The 26,880-nt window shown below is 38.0% G+C and overlaps 1 protein-coding gene across 5 annotated transcripts in view; it reads right to left on the bottom strand.

Annotated features, from left to right (window-relative positions):
* Positions 1 to 26,880, bottom strand: part of KLHL2 (kelch like family member 2) — a 106,423-nt gene that overhangs the window by 53,414 nt on the left and 26,129 nt on the right. For all 5 annotated transcript variants that reach the window (XM_064585231.1, XM_045880181.3, XM_045880182.3 and 2 more), the window contains one exon: positions 20,520 to 20,641. In XM_064585231.1, the coding sequence (XP_064441301.1) occupies positions 20,520 to 20,641 (122 nt within the window). The remainder of the gene's footprint in view (positions 1 to 20,519; positions 20,642 to 26,880) is intronic.

The raw sequence follows: 26,880 nt of genomic DNA, 5'->3' as shown, positions 1-26,880 counted from the left end.
CTATAAACACTATATCCAATACCACAACTGCTTTTCAAATAGGTCAATAATGGAAACATTTTTTTCCTTTTAAGCGAATTAGTGTGAAGCTATGTTAAGTACCACATTTGAAAGTCAAATTAAAGAGGAAAGCTTCATTAAAAAAAGAAGTTCTTGAACATCTGCTGCTCTTTTATAAAAGCCAAAAGAAAAAAATAAACCTCAACTATTAGAACAATGATCAATTTTAGAAAAGATCATATTAGCATAAAAAATAAATAAAACCTAAGTCCCTTCAGGAATTGACTCTCATACATGCCAAGCTGTAGACCAAAGAGAAAAAGAGAAAAGAAACAGTAGTTTAGGATATCTTTTATAAGTTTTCTCTACCAATGTAATAAATCCTAAATGTGGACAAGAAAGTGTGTTCATGTCTTTCTGTAACACAAACTAGTCTACTTGTTTAAATGAACCACAGTTTTACCTCCCAATCTAAAGGCTGCATATGTAGTTAACCCACATGTACACAATGAAATGGCCAGAATTAAGGACTGAGAGAATAATTTCATGTGTTTTTAGTGCAACTTCACCAACTAATATTAGTTTTCTCTAAAAAAATAGAAACAGTATCTAGTGGCCTTTTCCTTCTGAATTTAAGAAAAACAAAATGCAAATAATGCTGTTTATAGCGAAACCTTCTGTATAATATGTATAGTGTGCTTCATTATGTTATGAGAATGATCTCCATGGAAACCTTTAGTTGTTGATAATTTGCAAATTGGAGGTTTTTCTACACTGGTATAATTGTGCTCTGAAGCAACGTAAAGTACATTTCAAGATGCTTAACAGTGCTGCCATTTAATTCAGCAAACACATACAGTTAAGAAAGTGGTCTTCAGTGTAAGATTTAATCTCTGTGAAATTTGCACAAATACTAACAATCACCCATCTAGTTAGCATTTTCCCACAGACAATACAGTGTTAGAAAGTAGTATTCAAACTGGTGGTATAGAAAGACAGGAGCCTTGGGGGGGAAAAGCGGTTGAGCAGAAACGGGCTCACTCATGCACTATTGGCAGGAGTGTATACTGACCCAACGTTGTTGAAAACCAATTTGCCAATTTCAGTCAAAATTACAAATGCACATATCCTCCGACCCAGCAATTTAACCCACAGATACACTAACAAATGCTCAAAATCTCATATGCACAAGACATTCATTGGAGCACTACTGTGAATAACAGCAGAAGTTAGGAAAAAGCCAAATGTCCATTGCAAGGAGACTGATAAAACACTTATATCCCCGGGGCGCCTGGGTGGCTCAGTCGGTTAAGCATCTGCCTTCGGCTCAGGTCATGATCCCGGGGTCCTGGGATCAAGCCCCGCATCGGGCTCCCTGCTCCGAGGGAAGCCTGCTTCTCCCTCTCCCACTCCCCCTGCTTGTGTTCCCTCTCTCGCTGTGTCTCTCTCTGTCAAATAAATAAATGAAATCTTTAAAAAAAAAAAAAAAAAAAACACTTATATCCCCTCCACTCAATGGAATGCTCTGCAGTCATTCAAAACAATGAGGAAGCTATATGAATGGGACAGTTTCTAAGATATATTCTTAAGTAAAAAATTAGTAATTGATGCATACTATGCTAACATACACATGTACGCCCTCACTTATATACACACCCACCTAAAAAAGTAGCTACAGCAGGCTTTTAAAAGTTTTATTTTGCTTCCTTACCTTCAACTTCATCACTACCAAGTCCAGATCTACCTTATCAGGAGAATGAAATTCATAAAACTGTGGAATACATACACGAGGGACAGAAAAGTTATTTCAATTGTAGGCCATGTAGCCGGAAATTCACATATAATTTTTAATTAATGGCAACGATGAGTCAAGTGGTCCCGTGCCTGGCAAACAATATATATTAAATATACCTTAAGTGCTAGTCAAATGTATAAAACAAGTTTATTTATAATATCCTTCTGTCAGTAAATCCTTTAAAAATGCCTCAGTTTTATGATGTAACTTTACTAGGACTAAATTTCAATAGCTCGTTAATTATTAATTACATACAGCTTCAAAAACAATGAATAATTGGCCCAGGCTTACTAACATGACCCATGGTGACCATCAGTTGCTCACGATGAAAACAGGAAAGCAGTCAGGGGCACACCAACTTTCTAGATTACTTTGTCTATTAGATAGCCAGCAAAAACAAAACAAAATAAAAAGTGCTCCTAATTTCAGATGAACCATATCCCACAATCAGAACCACTCAAACAGCTGACAGCCTATGAGCTGGATGCCTTGGGATCAAATCAAATCAAACCTTCTAATTCATCTGATAAAGAAACCAAATCCTAGAAGAGGCCAAAAGACTGGACCAAGTGATACAGCTGATCAGTGGAAAGCTAAGAATATAATCAAATTTGCCAACTCTTTGGTCTACAGTTCCTTCCACTACCTTGAGCCCTCTCTGTAGGTGCAGAATGGAAGTGTTTGTCCAATTTCTAAATCTCCAATACTTCTCTTTTCAGCAAGAGTAATAAAGAAACAATCACTTCAACAATACATTGTTGTAATTGCTTCCACTTAATGAGCAATTACTACATCAGCACTGTGCTAAGCACTTGGCAGGCAATAATATCTCATTATCCCCATTATACACAAGTGAACACAGAAGCCTGGAGAAGTTGGGTAACTTGCCCAAGGTCACACACCTGGTATGGGACAGGTCGAGTCTACTATGAGAGCAGCAATAACCAGAATGAGTATAATGCTTTTAGATGGCACCCAGATAAACATTCTTACGTCATTAGTTAGGAGTAGGTTTTTAAAGTTACCCTCTATTTATTTCAATAATATAAACTTTTTTCTAAGTACATTTATTTAAGCAAGAATTGAATCAACATAAAGAAAAACATTAAATATTTAATAGTGCCAGCAGTATAGAATATAGCAAAATCATGAAGGTGACACACAAATTACTAAACTTTAGAAACCTCTGATATGGGAGATCACATTTAGTATTTTAATCTTTCAATATGTGATCTCATTCTGATTCTTATGGCTTTTGCCTATCACCGAAAAGGAAGGATGTGCTTTAATCTGGGGCTATCACAATCCCATGGCATATTTTCTACAGGGTGGATAAACTCTGCTATTAGTAACAAATGCGGGAAACACCTAGCAATGTAAAGAGGTGGTTTCTTAATTTGCTATTTAGGTCACAAAAATATCTTGGGCATTGTAATTAAAAGGTCTGAAGAATAAATTTATGCCTTAAAAACTAATTTTTCTGAGCTCCCTAGAGCAAAGGTGCAGTTGAACAGTGCTGCTTCTTATATGAAGTGGAATTATATTGACACCATAAACCTCCAGCCACATAGCATTATGACCTAATGGAAAATTTCCATTTGCTCCATTTTCCACATTAACGCTGAGATTGATGAAAATAACCCAAAGGCACTCTAAGATCTAAAGTGTATTCCAAAACATCAAAGAAAAAGCAATTATGTTTGTTATATAATACAAATGTTAATGATATAGTCTAAGAATTAAAAAGTGATTAATTCCCATACAGTATATACACTGAGGGAGGGCCACACTCCAAAAACTGAAATATCTCTCTTGATTATGTTGGTTTTTTTTTTTAAGATTTTTATTTATTTGATAGAGAGAGACACAGCGAGAGAGGGAACACAAGCAGGGGGGAGTGGGAGAGGGAGAAGCAGGCTTCCCTCGGAGCAGGGAGCCCAATGCGGGGCTCGATCCCAGGACCCTGAGACCATGACCTGAGCCGAAGGCAGACGCTTAACAACTGAGCCACCCAGGCGCCCCGCTTGATTATGCTGAGGCCTAAGGAAAAATATACAGCTGGCAGTGTGTCTTGGGGTCCAGCCCTCCCTCTCCTTCCAGCAGCCTCTTCCACATTCTCCTTTAGTTCTCTTCTATCAACCCTGAGCTTCTCCACTCAGACCCTGGTGTTCTCACCATGATCTCTCAGTCCCTTTCAGGTCACCACAAACAGCATCACACCAGCTTCATCTGCTTTGTAACACTTACCATTGTCAGAAATGATTTTATGTATCTGCTCCCATGTTTACTGTTTCTCTCCCTGCAGAAGAATATATGCTCTGGGCCTGTGAGGTCTTATCTGTTTTACCCCCATTATAGCCTCAGGTACTAGAAGAATATCTAGATGCAAAATAAATGAATCAATCTGAATGTACTCTCCTGGGTATTTGTATTTTAAAAGAGATACAATTTTGGATGTCCTTTGACCCAGAAATACAAATTCTATTTCTAGAATGTGTCTATATGGGACACTTGTGTCCTACTACAAATCTTCTGAGCCCTACCTCTTGCTCAAGCCACCACAGCAGCAACCAGGTCCAAGTAGACTTTGATCACCTCCATGAAAATGTAACTTAACAGAGCCTCCCCCCTCCCCCCACCTCCTACCATACCTCTCTCTGGTGTCCCAGCCAGGAAATGCACTGGGGACTCACAGCTGCACCATCTGGAAGCACAGGGAAACGCTTGTAGGGCCAGCCCTGACCTATGAAGAATGGTCCAAAGAAAGATGATAGCTAAATGCTTCCCTTCTTTATTCCCAAGCAGATAGTTCTGAGACACATTTCATAAGCCTCCTCAGATGGTCCTGGTGGAAAGCAAGTAAAAGAATGCACTTCTGGATCTCCAGAATTCTAACCAAGGTAGCAATGGTAAAGGCAGCTATTTATTTGGTGATCATCACCCACCACTCACCAGACATGGCTTCAGTTTGGCCTGTCCTCTGAGTACCATGAGTCTCAAAGGCCTATGATCATCCAACTAGTGTTCTGTAGAATGTTACATAGGCTCTACACATTATTCTTTTTGTTCATGTGAAAAGCATTATCTCTAAGTGCCGGGAAAAACACGAAGTAAAAGAACATGACCAGCTAATTAAATAAACAACTTCAAATCAATCATTTTGGTAAATAGGAAAAATTTATTTTCACCTAGATGTGCTGATTTCCAAAATACGGAGACAATAAAAGCCTAAACATTTTACACTGTGGAGACGTTTTCTGCAATGAACAAAGAAGCAGGGGGAAAGCTACCACTGATTAGAGAAGACAAGTGGAACACTAGACATGGAAGACACACGAGACAAACAATTAGCACCCGTGTGACACTCTTACACCAGCTGCACATTTTAAAGGAAGATGCTTTCATCCTACTTCCCTTTGACAAGCCAAATTACACATAAGATGTTTCGCTTAGACAAGTACACTCCTTCTGCTTGGCTATTAGGATCTGCAATTTATTTTCAGCTTGGGCATTTACTCCATAGGGGGAAATAATTTATGTAGTCTTTTAAATCCTGAGCCATTAGCAGTGTGTTTATTAGAAAAGACTACCAAGGGGTCTGACTGTTCCATACACAAGATTTCCAGATGTCTATGAAAACATGCAAACATGAAACAGCTCAGCCACTACTAACTTTACAATGAGTGTACTATTAAAAAGGTTTTTATTAATTTCCCAGCCATTTTATATTCCTATCAGAAGCACCTGTCTGTTTAAAAGCAAGGGGGCACTTGGGTGGCTCAGTCAGTTAAGCGTCCGACTCTTGACTTCAGCCTAGGTCGATTTCAGGGTCATGGGATCAAGCCCCACATGAGGCTCTGCACTCAGCAGCGAGTCTGCCTGAGATTCCTTCTCCCTCTCTCGCTGCCCCTCCCCCCACTCTAGCGCAAGCGTGCCCTCTCTCAAATAAATAAATAAATCCTTTAAAAATAAAGAGCAAGGGCCTTGTGTGCCAGGAATGACCTAAAAACAAACAGAGAAACAGCTGTTCAAAGGGCATGAAGAGAGAGAAGAAATTATTCCCAAACTTAAAGAAGCTATATGCTGTTGGACCAAAAAAATCTCATTATGAAATATAACCTATAACTTTCAGTACTATACATCTTCTAAAATCTGCACTTAGTCTCCAGATTATAAATAAATCATGTTCCACAAGTTTATTTTTTCAACTGGCTTCTTGATGCTCATTTAGTCATAAAACAGTATTAAAAATAGTTATAATAATCACAGTATCAATGAATATACCACTTGACTGCTGCGGCCTCATGGGGCATTGGGTTCAGGAAAGAAGGAGAAAGAAAGTTTCCTTCCTCTTTCTGGGATGTAGGCCTGGCTGGGCGCAGAGTTTTGAAATAGGAAGTGTTTGACCACGGCATCCTGCCACCTCACTCACACTTCCACGTCTCAAAACCCTAAATCTCAACCACCAGGAGCTGGCCTCTGCTCTGTACACCCAGCTATGATTCCCCACACAGATCTGCCTTTCCTGACCGCTAAATGTTTCATCCTCTAAATAGATTTACCTCACCCCCTCCTCCCAACACCCCCCCGTCCCAAGCTCCATCCCTCCGGGTAGCTACTGCCAGCAAAGTCAAAAGGAAAGCCGTCTTATTATTAATTCATACTAATGGTTAATAACGCATCACCTTGGGGCACCCGGGTGGCTCAGTCATTAAGTGTTTGCTTTTGGTTCAGGTCATGATCCCAGGGTCCTGGGATCAAGCCCCGCATCGGGTTCCCTGGTCGGCGGGAGGCCTGCTTCTCCCTCTCCCACTCCCCCTGCTTGTGTTCCCTCTCTCACTGTGTCGCTCTCTGTCAAATAAATGGATAAAATCTTTAAATAAATAAATAAATAAATAATGTATCACCTTCCAGGACAAATACCTTCCAGAGATATTTAAACTTTTAAGAGAGGCTGACTCTTAAGCAGAATACATTCTGTAATTGAAGTCATTTCCAATGGTATAATAAATGAGGCAGAAAGGCAAAAGTAGTACAGAAAGAGGATATATGTGGGCAATGTGGCTTTCCCACAGGCTGAAAACCACCCCTCCTCTACTATCCTTTCTACAGCTGCTTTTTCCATTCTTTTTAACCTAAGTTTTCTCTAAAATCTCTCACTTCTTCAACAGTGGCTCAAATGTATAACAAACATAGCACCTACCGTATAGAGTGTTGAAAAAAAATAAGTTGGTCTACCGCTCAACACAGTGCCTGGCACCTGGCAAAGGAGCACATTAGCTCTAATTCAAGGTTTCTTCTTGGATTGAATCGAACATTCAATCCCGTAACAACAGAATGCCAGGATTTCCTTTCTCCCTCACAAGATGATCTTCTATGCCAGATCATTTATAATAAGCGTAAGGTTGCTTTCTTTTTTGATCAAATATTCCCAAAGTAAAAGATATAATCAGGGACAATTCGAAAAGAACAAACACCGCATATAAATATGGGAAATATATTTGATATCCCACTGCCTATTAAATAAATATGAATTGAAATAATGATACAGCATTTTATGACTATTGATATTCTCTTTTTTTAAGATTTATTTATTTATTTGAGAGAGAGAGTGAGATAGAGAGAGAGCATGAGCAGGGGGAATGCGAGAGAGAGAAGCAAGCCCCCCCCCGCTAAGCAGGGAGCGGGATGCGGGGCTCCATCCCAAGACCCTGGGATCATGACCTGAGCGGAAGGCAGACGTTTAACCGACTGAGCCACCCAGGTGCCTGACTATTGATATTTTCAACCACATATATTCAGGCCAAGGGATAGTAAGCCTTGGCCCCTATCACATTTTTGCCCTCACTGTAAACTAGTTAACTCTCTTAGAAAAGAAATAGGCAATATTCATCAAGAGCTACCAAAAATTATAAAAGTTTAAAGGCTTTGATGATGGAAGTATGTTCCCAATAATTTACCCTGAGAAAACAGTTCAAAAACTAGAACAGGCTACAACCATGAATTTTACTTTAGCATTATTTATAAGAATAGGAAAAAAACAGAAACAACTACAGATTTAGCAATATGGCAACAATTAGGTGAATTATGTTAAACCCACATGATAAAATATTATATTCAATGACAATGGAGACTAATAATGGTTTTAAAAAACTAATATTTCTAAAATATTTGCAATAACATATAATATTATAAAATGAGACGGATACCCAGCTAGCTCTAACCTATGATTACATTAGAAAAACTTAACAGACATCAAGTGGACATTTCCACACGATTTAGTTTTTCTAACACATAATGGACATAAGTAAAGAAAGCGGTGCACGGGTCTTTTTAACAACAGCTTGGCTCCCTGCCCTCGCATCTGTCCGCTCTATAGCTAGCAGCACTGGATCTGGATCCAATCCTATCTCTAATCAGAACATCTCTCAGCTCTAACTAGAAGCAGCTCAACCTGGTCAACTTCATGTCAGTGCTAATGCGACCTTGGACACTTTGATGCTTTGTTCCCTAGACCAAGCTCCAGCCCACCTGCCTCTAACTAGGATCCTTCCCTAGTGGGCATCAGTAACTTGGCCCGACTTTACTATGCATGGACCAGTTCTCCCAGAGGCTGAAATCCTGCCCCCGGGGTCCCAGCCCAGAAAACGCGGAGTGCTTGTTCCCAGACTCCCTTCCTCCTGTTCTCCCAGGACCTCCTGCCTGGCTCTGCTCCTATCCATCAAACAGGGCCTATTCATCAAACAGGCCTATCCTATGGGCATTCCCCCATTATTCACCTAACAAATATTTGTTGAGTATTTAGTCTAGGGTCCAATCACTAGTCTAAGGTTCTAGGGATACGGCAGTGAACAAAATGGGCAAATATACCAGCCATCCTAGAGCTTGAATTCTAACAGGTAGTGCTTACATTTAGTAGGGGCATATGTAATTTCCATCATCCCAGCACTCCTGCCCTTCAAAGTGGTCTTCATATCTCAAAGTCTAAAGTCCGGAAGCACTGGAGGATTTGAGAGCTATAGATTTTAAGCCCCAACCTGTTGCTGAGTTCCAGTAAAGCCTCAAGGGCAGAATGCAGTTAGTATGAAAAGAATGGAGAACGGAAACCATACCACAGGCTCAAGAGAACTCTGGTCTTGAATGCTGGACATGCTCCACAATAACTGTGTGACCCAAGAAAATCGCTTAACCTCCCTGAGCTGCAATTCTCTAAGTTGTAAAAAAACAACTCTCTGTCCAGGATGTTGTAAAAACTAAATGAGATCATGTTTGGGGATTAACATAACAATAAAAAAAAAAAGATGCACATTCTCCTGTGACAGCTAAAAAAAAAAAAAAAACTAAATGAGATCAGTATTTAGCAAAGTGACTGGAACATGGAAGGTAGGCAGCCCCTTCTTCCTAAATGAATATTTTTTATTCTATTTCTGCTGTCTTTTATGGGCATTAATCCACTTAAATTTCTTCTCCTTTAGTCCTTCCTCTCTAAAATCACCTCAAATAAAAAAAAATGACTACTAGCCGCTTTACTAACTGATCATGCATTTTAGTCCTATTATATAGATCAAAATTTCCCCTGTATCTCCTCTGTATTCTCCAGGATTCTTCCTTTCCACAACCTCAGAATTTCATGAATAAAGAACAGACTAACAGACTATCACTGACTCCACATCCACCTTCAACACAGAATTTAAACTCGTTAGTTTAGGGTGGTGAGACTGAGGCATCAATCCACTGCCTAACAAAGAAAACAGGGACCAACAAGAACTGTCAGCAGGCCCCAAAAATATTTTTTTAAAAATTGAAATCAAAGCAAGCAAGTTTAAGGGCCAAGGCTATCAACAAAGGTAAGATACGAGTCTTAGTACAGGGACTAATGATGCTTCTGGCTTTTCAAAGGTGCTGCGTGGATATATTCACAACTGTGGATGGTAACTGCCAAATAAAATGCCAAATATAACTGTCGAAATAAGTTATCTTCACTGTCTTCACTCCCCAGGGCACTGTATTGCTTTATCACACACAACTCCCTCTTCTTCCTCTCCTCCTCCTTGGTCTTTCCAGTCTTACTCTTTCCCTCTTGCCTTTTTGTCTATGCTTGCTCTTTTTTTCATCTTCTTTCTAAACTGATTTATATTATTCGGAGCCTCCCCAACCCCACCAATTATGAAGTTTATTTCAGTGGAGTTTTTTCAAGACCAAAGAGACCGCTAATATTTTTTAAAGATTTTTTTTGTTTTCACAAATAATATAACGCTAAATCAAAACACATGGACACCCATTCACGCATGCACACACACATACCAACACTCACATACATCATATACTTCTTGGACAAACAACTCTTTTTCTGTCGCATGTTTATTATTCTCTCCTTCCAACCCTGTCTGTAATCAATATTCATATATCATCTCCCAACCCTATTTGTCAAAGCCCAGGCTTGACATGAAATGGAGATTATAAGATAAGATCAAGATCAAATTATTGCTGAAGAATGAAAAGTGAGAAAATACATAAGAAAGCACATGTCAAGCAAAAAAAAAAAAAAAACCAACAACAACAACAAATCCCTTTTAATAGGCAATTAAATAACTTTATCCATCTTACTTATTAGCCTCTCCCTGACCCCAACTAGAGCTTAATTACAGAATATGTGTTTCTCAATCCCCTTTATCAAAGTGCCTTAAGTCTTATTCATAACAGCCCAAAACTTTAAATACATGTCCATCATCATGCTGAACTGCAATAAACCCATACAACAGAATACTCAGCATTTATAAAAAGCAACTAACCACTAGAACATGCAGCAACACAGATAAATCTCACAAATGCTCTGTTATGCCAAAGTCAGCCTCAAAAGAATACATTCTGTATGATTCTATTTATATAAAGTTCAATATCAGGCAAAACTAATCTGTTCTAACAGAAATCCTATCAGTGGTTGCCTGGAGTCAGAGGTGAGGGATTTATTAGGAAGAGGCCTGAGGTTATAAATGCTCAATATCCTGATTTGGGTGTGGGTTAATGGGTATATTCATTTGTTAAAACTTAGCAAACTGAACATGTAAACAATAGCCCACTAAGGAAAAAAAAAAATGAATGCTTTAGGCCCACACTAAGATGCACCACAAGTCAGTGGAAGGCATTTATAAATTATGAAATAAATTTTTAAAATGAAAAATAAAAATCATACCTGACAGAACCCCAAATAAGAAAATAAATGAAAATATATCAAATGTATTTACATAACCAAATTTCTATACTAGTATTCGTAAAGTTAATTTAAAACAACAGCTTTTGAAGAAATGTTAGTGATATGCTACATTCTATTTTCACAAAAAATGAATCATATAACCTGGGGAAAGACACATGTATACTTAAACTAGATGATGAGAAGCACATTAATTTTACTAACCTGACAATGGAATTATGACATTGAAGTACAAAAGGTAATAATATTATTTAAAGTTGTGGATCAATAATGCTAGGATTTATAAAACCTTTGGCTTATTTCAAACTAAATATGCCAGAACCACAGATAATTCAACAACTCTAGGCTCTCACCACCTAAACTGGTTTGGAGAGCAGGATCCTGAACACTGGCAGCAAGCCTGTCACAGATGTGCTTTGCCCCACGTAGGTCCAAACATAAACAATATGAGGCATAGGTCAAACATGAAGAAAAAAATCCACCTAATAAGGACTCTGATGTATATCTAACCTTTCCCTGCTCAAATTACGACACTGCTATAAGATGCTGGATCACAATCAGGAAGGAGCCATTTTTTGCTCATCAAGATAAAATTCTTCTTATATACCACATGAAGCTAATTAAAATATCAATCACAAAATGACTCAACGGTGGACACCTTCAAAGATTATATATTTTAGGAGCATCTAGGTGGCTCAGTCAGTTAAGTATCTGACTCTTGGTTTCAGTTCAAGTCATGATCTCAAGGTCCTAAGATCGAGCTCTGCATCGGGCTCCGTGCTTAGCGCAGAGTCTGCTTGTCCTTCTCCCTCTGCTCCTCCCCCGCATGTTCTTTCTTTCTCTGGCTCTCTCGCTCTCTGGAATAATAAAATATTTTTTTAATTATATATCTTAATAATGTAAAGCCACAAGTACCTTAGTTATTAATATTTCTTGAATACCTAGCTTTTTAATACCTAGCTTAAAAAACCTAGCTTTTTAATACCTAGCTTAAAAAACCACTTCAAGTTTGATGCCCATTTAAATTTTATAACATGTTCTTATGATAAACTCTCTAGATTTTTCTCAAACTAGCTGACCTCCAACGGCTTCTTCCATACTAAATTTTAAGTAAGTTTTCATTTATCCTGTACTTTTAACTTATACAGAATAGAACAATTTAACTGGAATGACTGGAGAACAGATATTCTAGCTGGTCAAGTATTTTGATTAAAATTATGAGGATTACCAAGTTCAGACTTAAAATATAATAAAATGCAATTAACACCAAAACTCAATTGTAAATAATTTTTAAATTTATAATAATTATTAATATAAAAGAAATTCACCATTTTGTGCCTCTAGATAATAATAAACTAAAATTATCACAATTCTGGTAAAGCGATAAAATACTAGTTTACCAGTTTTCTGAGTATTAGAATGTCAGATAAATTCACTTCCATGATAGGATTTCCCACTACTATCCCATAAATAACCATTAATCCTGAAAGTTGGACTCAACACATTTTTATGTGTTTTTTTTTTTTTAAAGTTTTAACCTGTGTTTTAAGCACATCATCTGCCAAACTCTTTTAGTCACAAAGAACTACTTTCTGTCTCATAAAAGAAACAGAACATGAAAATGGAAAAACAATAAGGCTTCCAACACCTGTGCTAGGAAAAATAGCACTTTTTCTTGAACCACTGCCCGTCAAACCAGTGGAAGAGGATGTTACAAATTGGTACTGCAATCACCCCAGAGTGCTGTCTCTACACTAACCCAAATACACAAATCCTGTTGGCTGGAGAGAAATCTACAGCAAATTAAGATTTATTTTATAAAAAGTGAGGGAAAGGTTACATGAGCCATTTTTTTTTTACCCAGTAATCCCAAACAATCTCAGTGGGTTCTTCTTCTTCCTCGTGGTCACAAGACTTTTTATTGCTGCCCATTTCTTATTTCTGCTCAACATTTACAGAGCACTTTAATATTTTTATAAGCTTTAACTGGCATATTTCATATATCACAGCATTTCTGTGAGGTGTCAAAGCATTATCAGCTTTTATTTATAATAGCTAAAAAACAGAAAAGTTAATGTCTTACTCAAGGCCATTCTTGAAATCAATGGTTAAAATCACGATGTGAGCTCTGAATTCTAATACAATAATTAACCAGAGTCCACTAGCCCATGAAGGTTTTCTAGCAGAGAGCCAATCTAAGGGGGCTCCTTATTATTTTCTGAGTTGTTCAACAGTAACTTAAATATACTTGATTTAAATGATTTTATTTAAACCAGAAACATTTACAAAACTGCTCAGTAGATGTTTTTGCTCACCCTGAAGATAAGCCTGCTACTGAACTCCTCTGGTACATGAGCAACTTCTAATTGTGTGGCTGAGAATGGAAAATGGTCATTCAATTAAGATAACTAAAGGGCAGATCTGGAATGTGACTGTAATTAAGGTTAAAGCATAACCAAGTGTATAGTTATAGTCTCTGTCAGAAGAAATCATTCTTAACAGAAGTGCAAAATAGTTCTTATTATTCAATCTCTATATGGAGACAGATGAGAATTCAAAATTCCGGGCCCCTACCCTCTAATTAAGAATCCAGGCCTCAATGAGCCACCATGGCTGGTAGAGTTCCTTACAGCCTCAAGGGCCTGGAGGTAGAAAAGACAACTACCAGACAATAAAATGTTCAGAAATGGGTCATCTAAAGAGAAATTACTTGTCAGTTTTTCTGGATTCCATGCAGAGGAGAGAGGCATTGGATCTGACGGCACTCGATCAATTTCCTGATCACTAGAGATGTGTTTTGTAGTAGAATTAGTAGTAGAACAGTCCATTAGGGCCCTCCTTAATCCATTTGAAGTAACCTCCCTTCTCTATGATTTCATGCTCACCAAACAATCCTCTGATTAGAAGTCTATCACTTAGAGACCTAGGTCCTGGGAATGATGTGCATTGGATAACATACACATCTATCCAGTCACTAGAAACACCTATTACCCTGTAATGTAACAGGCTATAAAGGCTCTTAGGACAAGGGCCTTGTCTGTCTTACTTGATACTGTATCACCAATAGCTGGAACACTGCCTGGCATAAAATAGATGCTCCATAAAATCTTAATGAATTACCACTGAAAACTGGAATTCATAAGGATCAACACCGGCATTGGAAAAATGGGAAAACTCAATACCTTTAGAAATAAGAAAGGGAAAGAGCAAGCCATGTATAAAGAAGCAGTGAAACAGTTATTAATCCTTACTTGATCTATCCTCATCTAGCTGACAATGTTAAAAGCCTTAGATCTTCAAGTTCAGTCCAATTCAGTCTTAAACTAATCCTGACCAAGACCGTGAAGTTTATTAGGAGCCCAACCAGTGTTTCTAGTCTGTCATTAATCTTGCTGCCTTAAATGTGGTCTGCTTCCCAAAGCATCCTCATGCTTACCAAGCCACGTTGTGAGCCCTAAAGCCCTGCCCAACTAAGCATGGCCTCAGATCCTGGATTTGCCATCCACAATCCCAACTTTACATAGCTATGGTATTACAACTGCCTAGCGTTTACCAAGTCTCTTTCCCAACAAGTGAGCTTGGGGCTGTAGACTTGACTCACTGTTCACTCAGGGCAGCTCTTCCTGGATCAAAGACACTGCCAGCAGCCTAACAGCAGGTACCACCACCACCACCACCACCACCACCATAAGACTTCCTGCTGCCATGCCTCCTATAGCACCTCATTCAGACCTGAATCTGTCACTCGTCCTGGAGCACTTTCATTCGGATTACATGCTGCCCTCAATTTTAAACAATACTTATTGGGGCGACTGGGTAGCTCAGTTGGTTAAGCCTCTGCCTTCAACTCCGGTCATGATCCCAGGGTCCTAGGATCGAGCCCCACATCGGGCTCCCTGCTCAGCAGGAAGCCTGCTTCTCCCTCTCCCTCTGCCTGCCACTCCCCCTGCTTGTGCTCTCTCTCTCTCTCTCTCTCTGTCAAATAAATAAAATCTTTAAAAAAATAAATGAATTAAAATTAAAAATAAATTTAAAAATACTTACTGAGTGCTTGCTCTCCCAGATTCTTGCCCCTATTTTTGGCCCCATTCATTTCTGGCCCAAGCCTCAATCCCAACTATGCTTTTAGTGAGGTCCCAGCATGTCTCACCTGTACATAAACCAGTTATCTAATGAGTCATGTTTCACAAGCTCCTATATATGAAAGAACAGAATTTATCCCATCTCAGACAAGAAAATAAAGCTCAGAGAAGTTAAGAACTTTGGACAAAGTCACGTGGTATTTCAATAGCACAGCCAACAGCTATCCTCTATTTACTATGCTTTGTTCCTTGTTCATTTTTGGTAGCATCAGGACCAAGCACAGGACTGAAGACTTAGCAGATACTCCATCAGTCTGCTTAAATGATAGGGTGTTTTCAATATCCATTTTAAAATAAATATCCATCTAATGGGAATCTCATTTCAGTGTTTATCTACACAATGCAGAAATACACACAGCAAAAGCACTGGTTTACCAGCCAATGCTTCACCTGCTCACCTAACTAACCAACTCTCCCAAGTTCTCTGTACTCTCTAATATGCTTGCACACTTCTGCCCCTCCAGCTGAGTTGCATTTTATCAACTCATACATCTTGGTTTCACTCCCAAATCTGTTTATGGTACTTGCACTTGTTACTGAAATTATATAATTTAAATAAACATATATAATCCAATGAGATATAAGTGTAAAAAGAGAGCTATTTCTATGAAAACTAAGTTGATTGCTTTAGAATGATTTGATCAATGCGTTACTGCAAAAAAAAAAAAAAAAGCTCTCAAATTACACATGGGGGAAGAAAAGAGAAATTGTGTAACTCTAAGATGACTTTGCACTGAGATTTGTTTTCAAGTGTCTCAGTTCTTGCTGCACTTTTTTAAAAACTAGAAAATTAGAGTTGCTCCATCATTATGATGTCCTATGTGCAAAAAAGCATATGGCTCTCCGAGCAGCTAACCACACTAGTTTTACAACAAAAAATTGTCATACAATTTTACAGTTGCATGTTGTAAGTTAAAATAAAATATCTGGGGTATACATGTATTCTTTTTTGATGGTTTCTCCACTTTAACAGCCTTTTGTTGATTAAGTGGTCAACCATGTCAACAGGTCTCCTACTGTGGATGCTCTTTCCCTCTGATGCCTTCTTTTTAGGAACACCTCACTGGTAAAAAGTTATACAATATACTGTTAGCACTTCTGGTCTGAAACAAACAAAAATAACCTGCCCTACACCACCAACAAAATGGACACACTATGTTGAATTTTCTACTGTACTGAGATGGTGTAAAATACTCTGGTGTGTTTATTGCCAAAAATTAATTTTAACTGTCTCTTGAAAAATTTCACTTAAATTCTGTTCCTTTTCCAAAAAGATGAGATTTTCTATCCCAAATAATTTCAATTTATGCAACATCTAAGTTTTCTGAACTGTTTAAAATCTATCCACTCACAATTATCAGATGCTTCTTAAATTCTTCTGAAATGAGAAAAGTTCTAATAATGTAGACAGAACTTGTAGATGAACACTCATATAATATTAATTTGGAAATAAGAGTATTTACTTACACTGGCACTATTAAGATACTTACCTTTGTTTTTCACACTTACATCAAGTGAAAACTCTTAGCTTCTTTTAGCAAGCCAAAACAAATACACAAAAGCTGAGAAGTCAAAATGTATGTAACAAAACCACAAATTTAGCAATGAAGTAAATGTTCTGAAAAATTCAAGTTGCTTTAGTATTCTCCAAAAATGTTGATCAACACATCAAATGAAGAAGAGTTAAACCTCCAATAATTTTTAGATAATGAAAAAAATATTTTTAGTTATAAAGGTATTTTTATTTTCAAATTTATAAACTCTTTTTAAGCAACACTAGTTAATGGCAACTTAACAGCTGCTATGTGATACTGAACAAATTACTTAGCCTTCTTGAGCTTCCATTGCAAAATGGAGTTAATACCTATCTAATAAGGTGATGAATATCAAATGAGATATATGTAAAATGCCTAGTACATAACTGAAAATAAACCTTCATACAAACACACACATATAAAGCTAAGTATTCTTAACAGTGGGAGAGTGAGGCGGGGAGAGACAAAGTACATGAATTACCTAAAAGTGTATGCAAAACTCTGAGCATAAATGGCTATGTGCACTTTACTTGGGAAAGGGTCCATAGTTTTTCATCATTCTCAAAGGAATCCATGATGTCCCCAAATTTAAACAGTTTTTGTGTTTGTGTGTATGTGTTTTTAAGAGAGCTCGAGCAAGTGGCAGAGGGGAGAAAGAGGGAGAGAGAATCCTAGGAGCCTGATGTGGGGCTCAATCTCACAACCCTGAGATGATGATCTGAGCTGAAACCAAGAGTCAGATGCTTAAGCGAAAAAGCCACCCAGGTGCCCCATGATGTCCTCAAATTTAAAAAGCCTTTGACTTTATTTTCTCTGTTCCCAGATACATAATGTTTATAAAATTTCACTGGAAACTCTAGAAACAAGTTAAATTTAAATTACTCAATAGGAACAACAAAGTTCAATTAAAAGCATGATCGTGGTAAGATATATATTCTTTTATTTTTCCTTTAAAAAAAATACACAAACAAATTCATTTGGTTCAAATTATTCCCCAACCTTGCCATAAATAAAAGCAAATACCTAAATTCAAAACCAAAATTTAAAAACCTAAACAAAAAAAACAGCATCAAAAAAAAAAAAAAAATCAGGGAAACCCTGAAGAGCCAAGAAATTAAAGTGCTATTACTTATACGACACAATAATAATTATTCTTTTTTTGGAGTTAATGCTTCAAATTGATTCAATCCCTCATTCTGACTCAAAGTTCAACCTTCACTTCAAACAACTGTGATATATATATTTTTTAATTTGTGTAATAGGAGACTATATAGTATCACAGAACAGGCCCTAAACTAGGAATCAGGGAAACCAGGGTTTTGGTCCTGTTCAGGCACCAACTGACTAAGACAGCTGGACCTCAACATTCTATGGCACCATGATTCTACATCAAAACATGTAATCCCAAAGTAAAACACTAAGATATCTGCTATCCTAAAATTGTATCTTATTATTTATTACTAAAACAGAAACTTATTAAAAGAGAGGTTACCTGACCAGAGACTTGATTCTAGGTCTAATAAGAAAATATACCTATAACAACAAACTTTTGAACTACAGAAAGGTCTACTCCCACTGTCAAGTCTCTCAAAATATATATACTCAGAGCAGGCTCCCAGTTGGGGCCATTTAAAATTTTAGCTTAACTTTAACAAGAACACCACATACCTCCACCATACCACTCCCTTCCCTAAGGTGACCAGTGCTTATAAGAAAGATATAACAAAGTGTACACAGACAAAAATAAACAAGACAGAGGAGAGAGCAGTTTGGCCTATCTTGATAGGTAAACCCTAATTTTGTATTTCACTGAAAAATACCTGTTACGGAAAAGGCAACTTATTTTAATCAATTTTATTTCCAAACTGCCTTTTCTAAAATAAGTATTTTTCAATGGAATATAAATGAGGCTAAGCTCTCTTCCCCCACCCCCCCAAAAATAAAAACTACATGAATATTAAGCATTTAGTAAGTCTGCCAAATACAACTCTTTGAATGTACTCCTATAGGAGCTGAACATATACAAAAAAGGCAAATCAACATGGCAAGAGGTTTTCTGAAAGGCTGTGATAACTAATATTTCAGGACTGGAACGTGACAGTTATTAAAAGAAACAAGAGAGGCGTTCTCCCAGTTCCTCATAGGCCAATGTCTCCACCACCAAGAACTACTACAAACAGCACTGAGGGCTGAATTCACACAGTCTATTAGGCCTAAATCATCTTAGGCCTAAATCATCTTTTGCAAATTTCCCCCATGTCACATTTTATGACAGCAATTCATTGGCTGAAGGTCAGATACAGGGCACAATGAGGCCCATGAACTCAAATGAATTTTTAAAAAGGAGCAAAAAAAAAACCAAGATAAAATCTTGTTGAAAATGATGTCCCCAAATCCAGCAACTAGCATAACCGTACAGAAAAAATCAGATTGTTGGTACTGTTACTTCATGACATGAACCAAACACTTTCCTCCAGGTTAAAAAAAAAAAAAGTTCGCATAGCAGTTGATTCACACCTTTATACACGACTTTAATATCCAAACAACCAAGGTTGTTTCAAATGCCTTACCTCATGAACTGGATTTCCAAGCAAAGGCAAATGAGGCCACCTGGGAAAGATCACCCGAAGGCTTCACCACTGCCAATATTTCAGATTTAATAACAGCATGTCTTAACAAGTTAATGTCCAAAGATTTCAGTCTCCAAACTCAAAAAGTTTGTATTATATTTCAACTAATTATAAGGGACAAAAGATTGAGCCCACACTTTCCTATCTGAGCAAGTAGAATTCAGAGATTATTTCTTAAGAAGTTAGTCCTAATTCTTTTTGTTGTCCTCAAAACACAGTTTACCTGTTGGAACAAGGAGTATAAATAAACTTTCAGTTGGCAATTTGGCATAACTATCAAAAATTAAAACATGCATGCACCCACTGATCCACCAATTACATTTGAGAAATCTATTCCATGAAGTTTTGGATATAAACATAAAAATGTCCATTCACTGCAGTACTTTTATAAAGGTGGAAAAATCATATATGCTTTTTAACATATGGGATGCCATTCAAAAAAAGGAGCTGGGCCCACATATACTGACATGTGAAGAACTTTAAGATACTTTGTACAGTGAAAAAAGCAAGTTCCAGAATAACAGGCATAGTGAAAATATACTTATATCAGGAAAACTGTGCATGGGTGTGAGTGCATGGGTATATATAATTGCATAGAAAATGGTCTGAAACGATTCACACCAAGCAGATAGCAGAAGCTACCCTCTGGGGCAGGAGAATAGATCAATGTGTGTGGGTTGGGGTAGGTGAGAAAGGAAGGGCAGTTTAAAAGAGGCACTTTCACCTTCTACACTACATACATCTGTATTATTCATTTACATCATATATATATAAAACATTTGTTCTTTAAAGAAAGAAAATGCAATGTCAAATTTTAGCTAAATTCTAGAATCACAGAATATGCTGTAATAGAAAAAGAAGTAAAGACTGTTGATAGTCAAAAACATTCTTTGTAGATTTCAACCTCAAGGGAACAGAGAAATGTGAGCAGCATCAATCAGTAGTTATAAATGAATATGACAGCGTTTTCACAAACAAGTGTCATTCAGAGAACTGAAAGATTGGAACTTCAAGACTATAAAAGATACTGAAATCAGAAACATCACTAGAAAGATGTAATCATTCCAAACGTCCCTTAGAAATTCAGTTTTAACAACGAATTCCATTACTTTGGTACAAAAAGTATCCTGTGGTGTGGGTATGCTATTTTGATTTAAAAAACTGGCATGTACGAAGAACCAAATGGTATGAGGGGTTTACTCTCACCTGTACATTTTCTTCCGTAACCTGAATTTCTGCAGTGTAAACATAATCGATCAGCATCCTCAGAGTCCAGCCGTCTACCTCTTTTATTCGAACTCTCTTTGCTCGGCTCTCACTCATCTCACCTAAAACACAAAGGAGGAAAAGTGACACTACTGCAAGCCACTGCTGTGAAAATACCAATACCATTTTCTTGCTATTCACTATATTTTGTAGGCAACACAACCAGCCATTTTTTGCAGGCCTAAAACATTCCATTACCTCCCCTAGCAGCTTACCTAAGCAAATCATAAAACGTACTTCCGTTACCACATCAAAACAGTGAACATGCCACGTGCCCAGCTGTAATACCCGTGGCATTATTAGGTTCAGTATCTGATGCTGTCCATGCTTTTTTTGGTCCATGCTTGTGGGCAGCTTGTTTTCTTTTTGGATTTCTACTCATGACTAGAAGAGTCACAATGTTACCCCTTTTGACTAATAGCAATGAGCACTTGCTAAAAAGGACCCACTTGGTTAGCAGCATTCATTCAATAAGCACGGCAGTGGCTGCCATGGGCATGAGTGGCCTGCACCGGACACAGAGGCTTTGTTCTCGGGGACAGCATGACCCTCATGCAGGAAACAATTAGGACACAAACTATAGAAGCTGCTGAGGGAATGCAAGACAAAAGAAAGATCACAAAAGGGCTAGTCAATGACATGGGTTTGTTACAGAGATATTCTAGTCCAAGTTCTACTCCTCTTTGTCATCTGTGGTAACTTCATCCACAAACCTAAGTCACTTCCATACCAGCCTTTCTTACTAAAGCCAGATATTCTTCTCACTGCCTGCTAAAAAGTGCTATAAGACCGCTCTCCTTTACTCACTGAACTAGTGAAGCATTCAAGGATCATAAATAAGGTCCTCTCTTGTGGAAAGAAACAGGAAAGCAGAAAAGAGAAGGGAACTTAGGGAGAGAAAGCAGCAGGTTTGAGCTCATATGTGTGGACAACATAAAATGACCCAAGACATAGGGAAGCATAAATTATCTAATGGTAGGGAAAGAAAACTTCAATTTAAAATGATGAAGGCAGTCTAGAAATTATGTTGACTCCTACGAGACACCTAGCACAAGGGTTCGGATACACTGAGTTTCAAAGACAAAAGAAGCAGCATCAAAACCATTAATCCTTCACCTTAATCCAGTATCTGTTAGAAAAACAACATAACAGCCTCAGGATTTCTTGAAAGTTCATTTCTTTTTTAGCCATGGTACACTGTCAGCGACCATAAGCTATCAGAAAAGCCTACAGGAATCCATAATTACACAAAATTCCTTTGTAAACACAAACCCTGGGAGGAGAGAAATAATAATAGTGATGTACATTTAACTGCATGCTTCCCTGGAGATTATTTCTGACAAGATCTCAGAAAGAAGCTGTTCTCCTAAGAGCTAAAATATCTCAAAAGTATCCTGCCACCTCCCAGGGAGGGATGGGGGGGGGACGGGGGGCATCCACCAGTGTTATAAGAGAAGGGAGATAGTTAATGAGAAAGAGGTATGTATGCCTATACAGCAGGAAGACAAGGGACTGGGTTATGTGTCTGTTGCCTCAGCATGTTTTTTCCCCTCTAAAAAAAGGGAGGAAAAAGGAAAGGTTGAGAAATACAGAAATATTATATAAAGGCACATTCCTCTATCCTACTCTCTCGGATCTTGTAGACAGATAGGATTTGTATCATCTCAAAGTTCTTTTGTGTCTGAAGTGAAGACACTTTGGAATGTAGACTTGGACTTTGGACAAAGGCCACATCTAATTCACCTATAGGGCTCCGGCGATGTGTAAAGCCCTGCAGGGCCTGAGGCCACACAAGTATAAAGCCATGTACTTAGTTCTCAAGGAGTGAATTCAGCTCTCAGGACTTAGGCATGACCTAGCTTAGACAAAAACAAGTCTGACTTTAATTTACATATTTGTGTAAAAAATTAGTCCTTTGCCAAGCAGTTTTTAATATTCTAGTTTTTAAGGTATTGCTATAAGACATACTTTGCTAATTCATATATTCCATATGCGTCTTTTTTAATATGAATTTTCTTTCCCCAGAAAACTGTATCTGCTTTCAACAAATTCAATCTCTATCATGTGTTGCTTTAAAAATGTTTTAATCCTTATGTTTCATGTTAAGCTACAAAAACAGTAACAAACAGCTTGCCACAGATTGCATTAATAGTTTACAAATTCCAGTAAATACTAAGAATTAAAACACATACCAAAGAGAGTTGTAGGGATGCCTCGGTGGCTCAGTCGGTTAAGCATCTGCCTTCAGCTCAGATCATGATCCCAGGGTCCCCCACATTGGGCTCCTTGCTCGGCAGGGAGCCTGCCTCTCCCTCTGCCTGCAGTTGCCCCTGCTTGTGCTCTCTCTCTCTCTCTCTCACACACAAATAAATAAATAAAATCTTTTTTAAAAAATTATTTAAAAAAATAAAAATAAAGAGAGTTGTAAAAGCTATTTAGATCTAATTCTAGTTGTTACACATTACCTGAGTTACTGCCCTTTGCTGTTTATAGAGGAAATCTTTAGGCATTATGGTTTTGTGAGATTTATTTTTGATAATGCCTTTTTAAAAAATATTCAATGATACTGTACAGAGTTTATTCGTATCATTTTTAACTTCACAAAGTCTCTCTCCAGATTAGGGTGTTTTGCTTCTGTATCTTGATCATGTAGACCTGTGAAGCTCTATGAGGATATCCGCACAGATATCATCACTAAAATCCTGAGAAGCACTTTTGACTCTCCCCTCTTCCTTACCCACCCATCCCATCATTCACTAAAACCTTCAGAATGAACCTCAGAGAGATCTCAAATCGATGCCCCCCTCTCCTCTCCATCCCTTCCGCCACTATGTCACCAGGGTCCTACTACATCTTGCCAACACCAGCACAGCAACCTCCTAATTCTTTCCTTGCCCCCGGGACGACTCCACAGATCTGACCATGGTAGTCAAAAGCCTCCAGCTACTCCTAGTTCAGGCATGTGAGCTCCTTCCATATTCAGTCCCTGCTTCACTATCCAGCCTCCTCTCTCTCCTACTTCTAGCCTTAAAATATATCCAGAAGAATATTACGCAGCCATCAAAAAAAAAAAAAGAAAGAAATCTTGCCATTTGCAACAACGTGGATGGAACGAGAGGGTATTATCCTAAGCAAAATAAGTATCATATGATATCGCTGATATGAGAAATCTGAGAAACAAGACAGAGGATCATAGGGGAAGGGAGGGAAAAATGAAACAAGATGAAACCAGAGAGGGAGACAAACCATAAGAGACTCTTAATCTCAGGAAACAAACTGAGGGTTGCTGGAGTGGAAGCGGGGTGGGAGGGTTGGGGTGGCTATGTGATGGACGCTGGGGAGGGTATGTGCTATGGTGAGCGCTGTGAATTGTGTAAGACTGATGAATCACAGGGGCGCCTGGGTGGCTCAGTTGGTTAAGCGACTGCCTTCGGCTCAGGTCATGATCCTGGAGTCCCTGGATCGAGTCCCGCATCGGGCTCCCTGCTTGGCAGGGAGTCTGCTTCTCCCTCTGACCCTCCTCCCTCTCATGCTCTCTGTCTCTCATTCTCTCTGTCTCAAATAAATAAATAAAATCTTTAAAAAAAAAAAAAAAAGACTGATGAATCACAGACCTGAACCCCTGAAACAAATAATACATTATGTGTTAATAAAAAATATATATATCCAGAAGAAACTTCCTGTAGTTTTCCACATGCAGCGAATAACTTCCTGCTTTGATGCCTTTGTTAAGCTTTGTCCTCTTTGTCTCCCCATGCTCTCATTCCCCAGGCTAATCCCCATTCTTCAAGAGTCAGCTGGACCCTCTCCAGGTAGGCTTACCTATTGGTGGCCCAAAGCCAGGTTAGGCTCTCATCCTGGGTACATTGGGTACCTCCTGCAAATCCACTCTGTCCTAATAATACTTAGTTCCCCCTACCTGGATCCTTGAGCTCCCTGAGGGCAAGATGTCTTTCTCATCTTATCTCTGTATCCCACAACGCCTGACCTATTATAGATACCCAATAAATTCTGGTTGGATAAATGAATGACTAGAAGAATAAAAAGTGATACACATGCCAATCTAAAATGTAGCCTCTTTACTCAACATAATTAACACTTGAATTAGTCTTGAACATGGGTTTCTAGCTATGAAGGATTTCAGTCAACATTCACTGAACATCCACTATACATTCCAGGCCAAGCTAAGTACCTCACTAGTGAACACTGCACCATCTCCAAATTGTAAAAGTTTACAGACATATTTGTGGATAGAAACATTTCCATCTAAAAGACCTTTAATCAAGGCTCCTGAAACCTAGCACAAACTGATGACTTTATTCATGCACTCTAAAGTTCTAAAAAGTGAACAGGCTAAGAGAGCAAACCCTAAGATCCATTTCAATGTAAAAATCCTATGATTCTAATTTCAATTATTGTTTAGCATATAAAAATATCTAAGAAAAACATAAAAGCATAATACAGAATCTTTTACTATGCTGAAATGCTAAAAAGTGAATGGCAAATTTACAATTACATGTAGTAAATAAATTTTATTCCATTACTCTTCAGGTTCATTTGTAATCTAATCATTATTGCCCCTTTGTTTGTCATTAGTCCTGGGTTACAAAGAAGCTACTGATACACAGGTATTTTCATTCTGGCAAGCTGACCCGGATGCCCCTGCCAGCCATTCTCTATGATGGTCATGGCACATAATTCCCCAATCCTACCACTAATCTGAGGCAAACGTTGTAGCCACATTCCCCTGCCAGTTTCGGTCTAGTTTGAGTAACTTCTGGAAAAGGTCTACTAGACCCTAAAAGGGAGAAAAAAAGAAAAAGCACGCCCTCCCTCTCCTTCCTTGAGATGTTGAGTCCACTCTGATAGGCATCTTCCATTCACAAGGGGAGGCAACCTTGGGATAACATTTTTACTGCAAACAGCAGGGCAGAGAGAGAAGGAAGCGGATCCCTGATGAAATTCTCAGGCTGCAGATCTGACCATGCCTGGTGTCCAGCCTACCTCCCAGTTATGAGAGAATACACTTCCTTACTATTTAATAAACCAGTTTAAGTGGAGTTTCTGTCATGTGCAGACTAAGGCATCCTAACTTAAGCTCTTTATGCACAACACTCTATTTAATTTCAGAAATTATCTTTTCTTTGCATTTACTCTCTAACCTTTCCCCCTCTTCCAAGGAGAATCATGAGAGCAGGGACTTATCTGTCTTGTTCATCTCTAAAGTTCTCAAACCTAGGATAATGCCTAGCACACAGAAGATGCTCAATACATATTCCTTGATGAAAGAAAGCATGAATCTTAGACAAATATAACCATGCAAACAACTTTTTAAAAATACCACTTCTTAATCGTGCACATGATAATCCACCTTTTCATATTCTAACTTACTGAATCATGTTCAATATGACAAAAGAAATCATCAAAAAGCACAATACAAAGGAGTAAAAGTAAAAATTCAATATTTCCCACTAGATGTCATATACTTTAGACTGTGGCACTAAATAAGCCTCAAATGTATCTGTAAGAGAAATAGCATTTTAAATGCCACATTTGTAACAAGTAATTTAAAAAAAGAGCCCAATCTGATATATGCTTTCTCAAGTAACAGTTAAACCACCTGGCCTTGCTCTAAATAGGCCCACACTTCACAGAGTAAAAACCTGTGAATACATCACAGAATTACTTTTCACCTCCCTTCTCTACCCAAATACTTGGAATTACAATGAGTAACAGAATTCTTTTTTAGGTGATATAATTTGAATGAAAATTTCCCTACAATTTATGGGAGATTAAAAACAAGGGCCAAAAAAGGACATCTGCATATTTCCTAATAGGGGAGTCACAGGAAAACAAAAGAAGAGTAGGTAATGCCCTGTGCCATTGCAAACACTTCTGATTACCCTCGAAGCAGGAGAAAATAAATATACATAATGTATGATGCAATGGAAGCATGCAAAGGTCTACTGGTTGGCCTCACCATATTTTTTATAATAAAATTTAACAGGGCTTCAGATCAAAAAAAAAAAAAAACAGGAAAAGAAATAATGGAGTCATATTCTAGCAAAAAGTAAATAAATGTATGTACACTAAACCACCTAGACCAAATCTCCTTATGTTCCTTACCTAATCTCTGACAAATGATGTACTATTCAGTGGATTCAAAAGGAGAAAATGTACAAAGATCGCCAGAAAGGTGAACAGCATCTATTGCTTTCTATCTATGCACTATCACTTCACCATAAAGTCAAGCCTAATAAGCATGTCCATTTTTTAATTGAATTATTTGGTTTTTTGGTGT

The sequence above is a fragment of the Mirounga angustirostris genome, unplaced genomic scaffold, assembly GCF_029215605.1.
Source record: "Mirounga angustirostris isolate CCGP_5_RB_7025 unplaced genomic scaffold, mMirAng1.0.hap1 SCAF_2, whole genome shotgun sequence".
NCBI classification, from domain to species: Eukaryota; Metazoa; Chordata; class Mammalia; order Carnivora; family Phocidae; genus Mirounga; species Mirounga angustirostris.
Note: the sequence above shows the minus strand (reverse complement) of the source record. Positions and strands in the feature narration are given on the sequence as shown.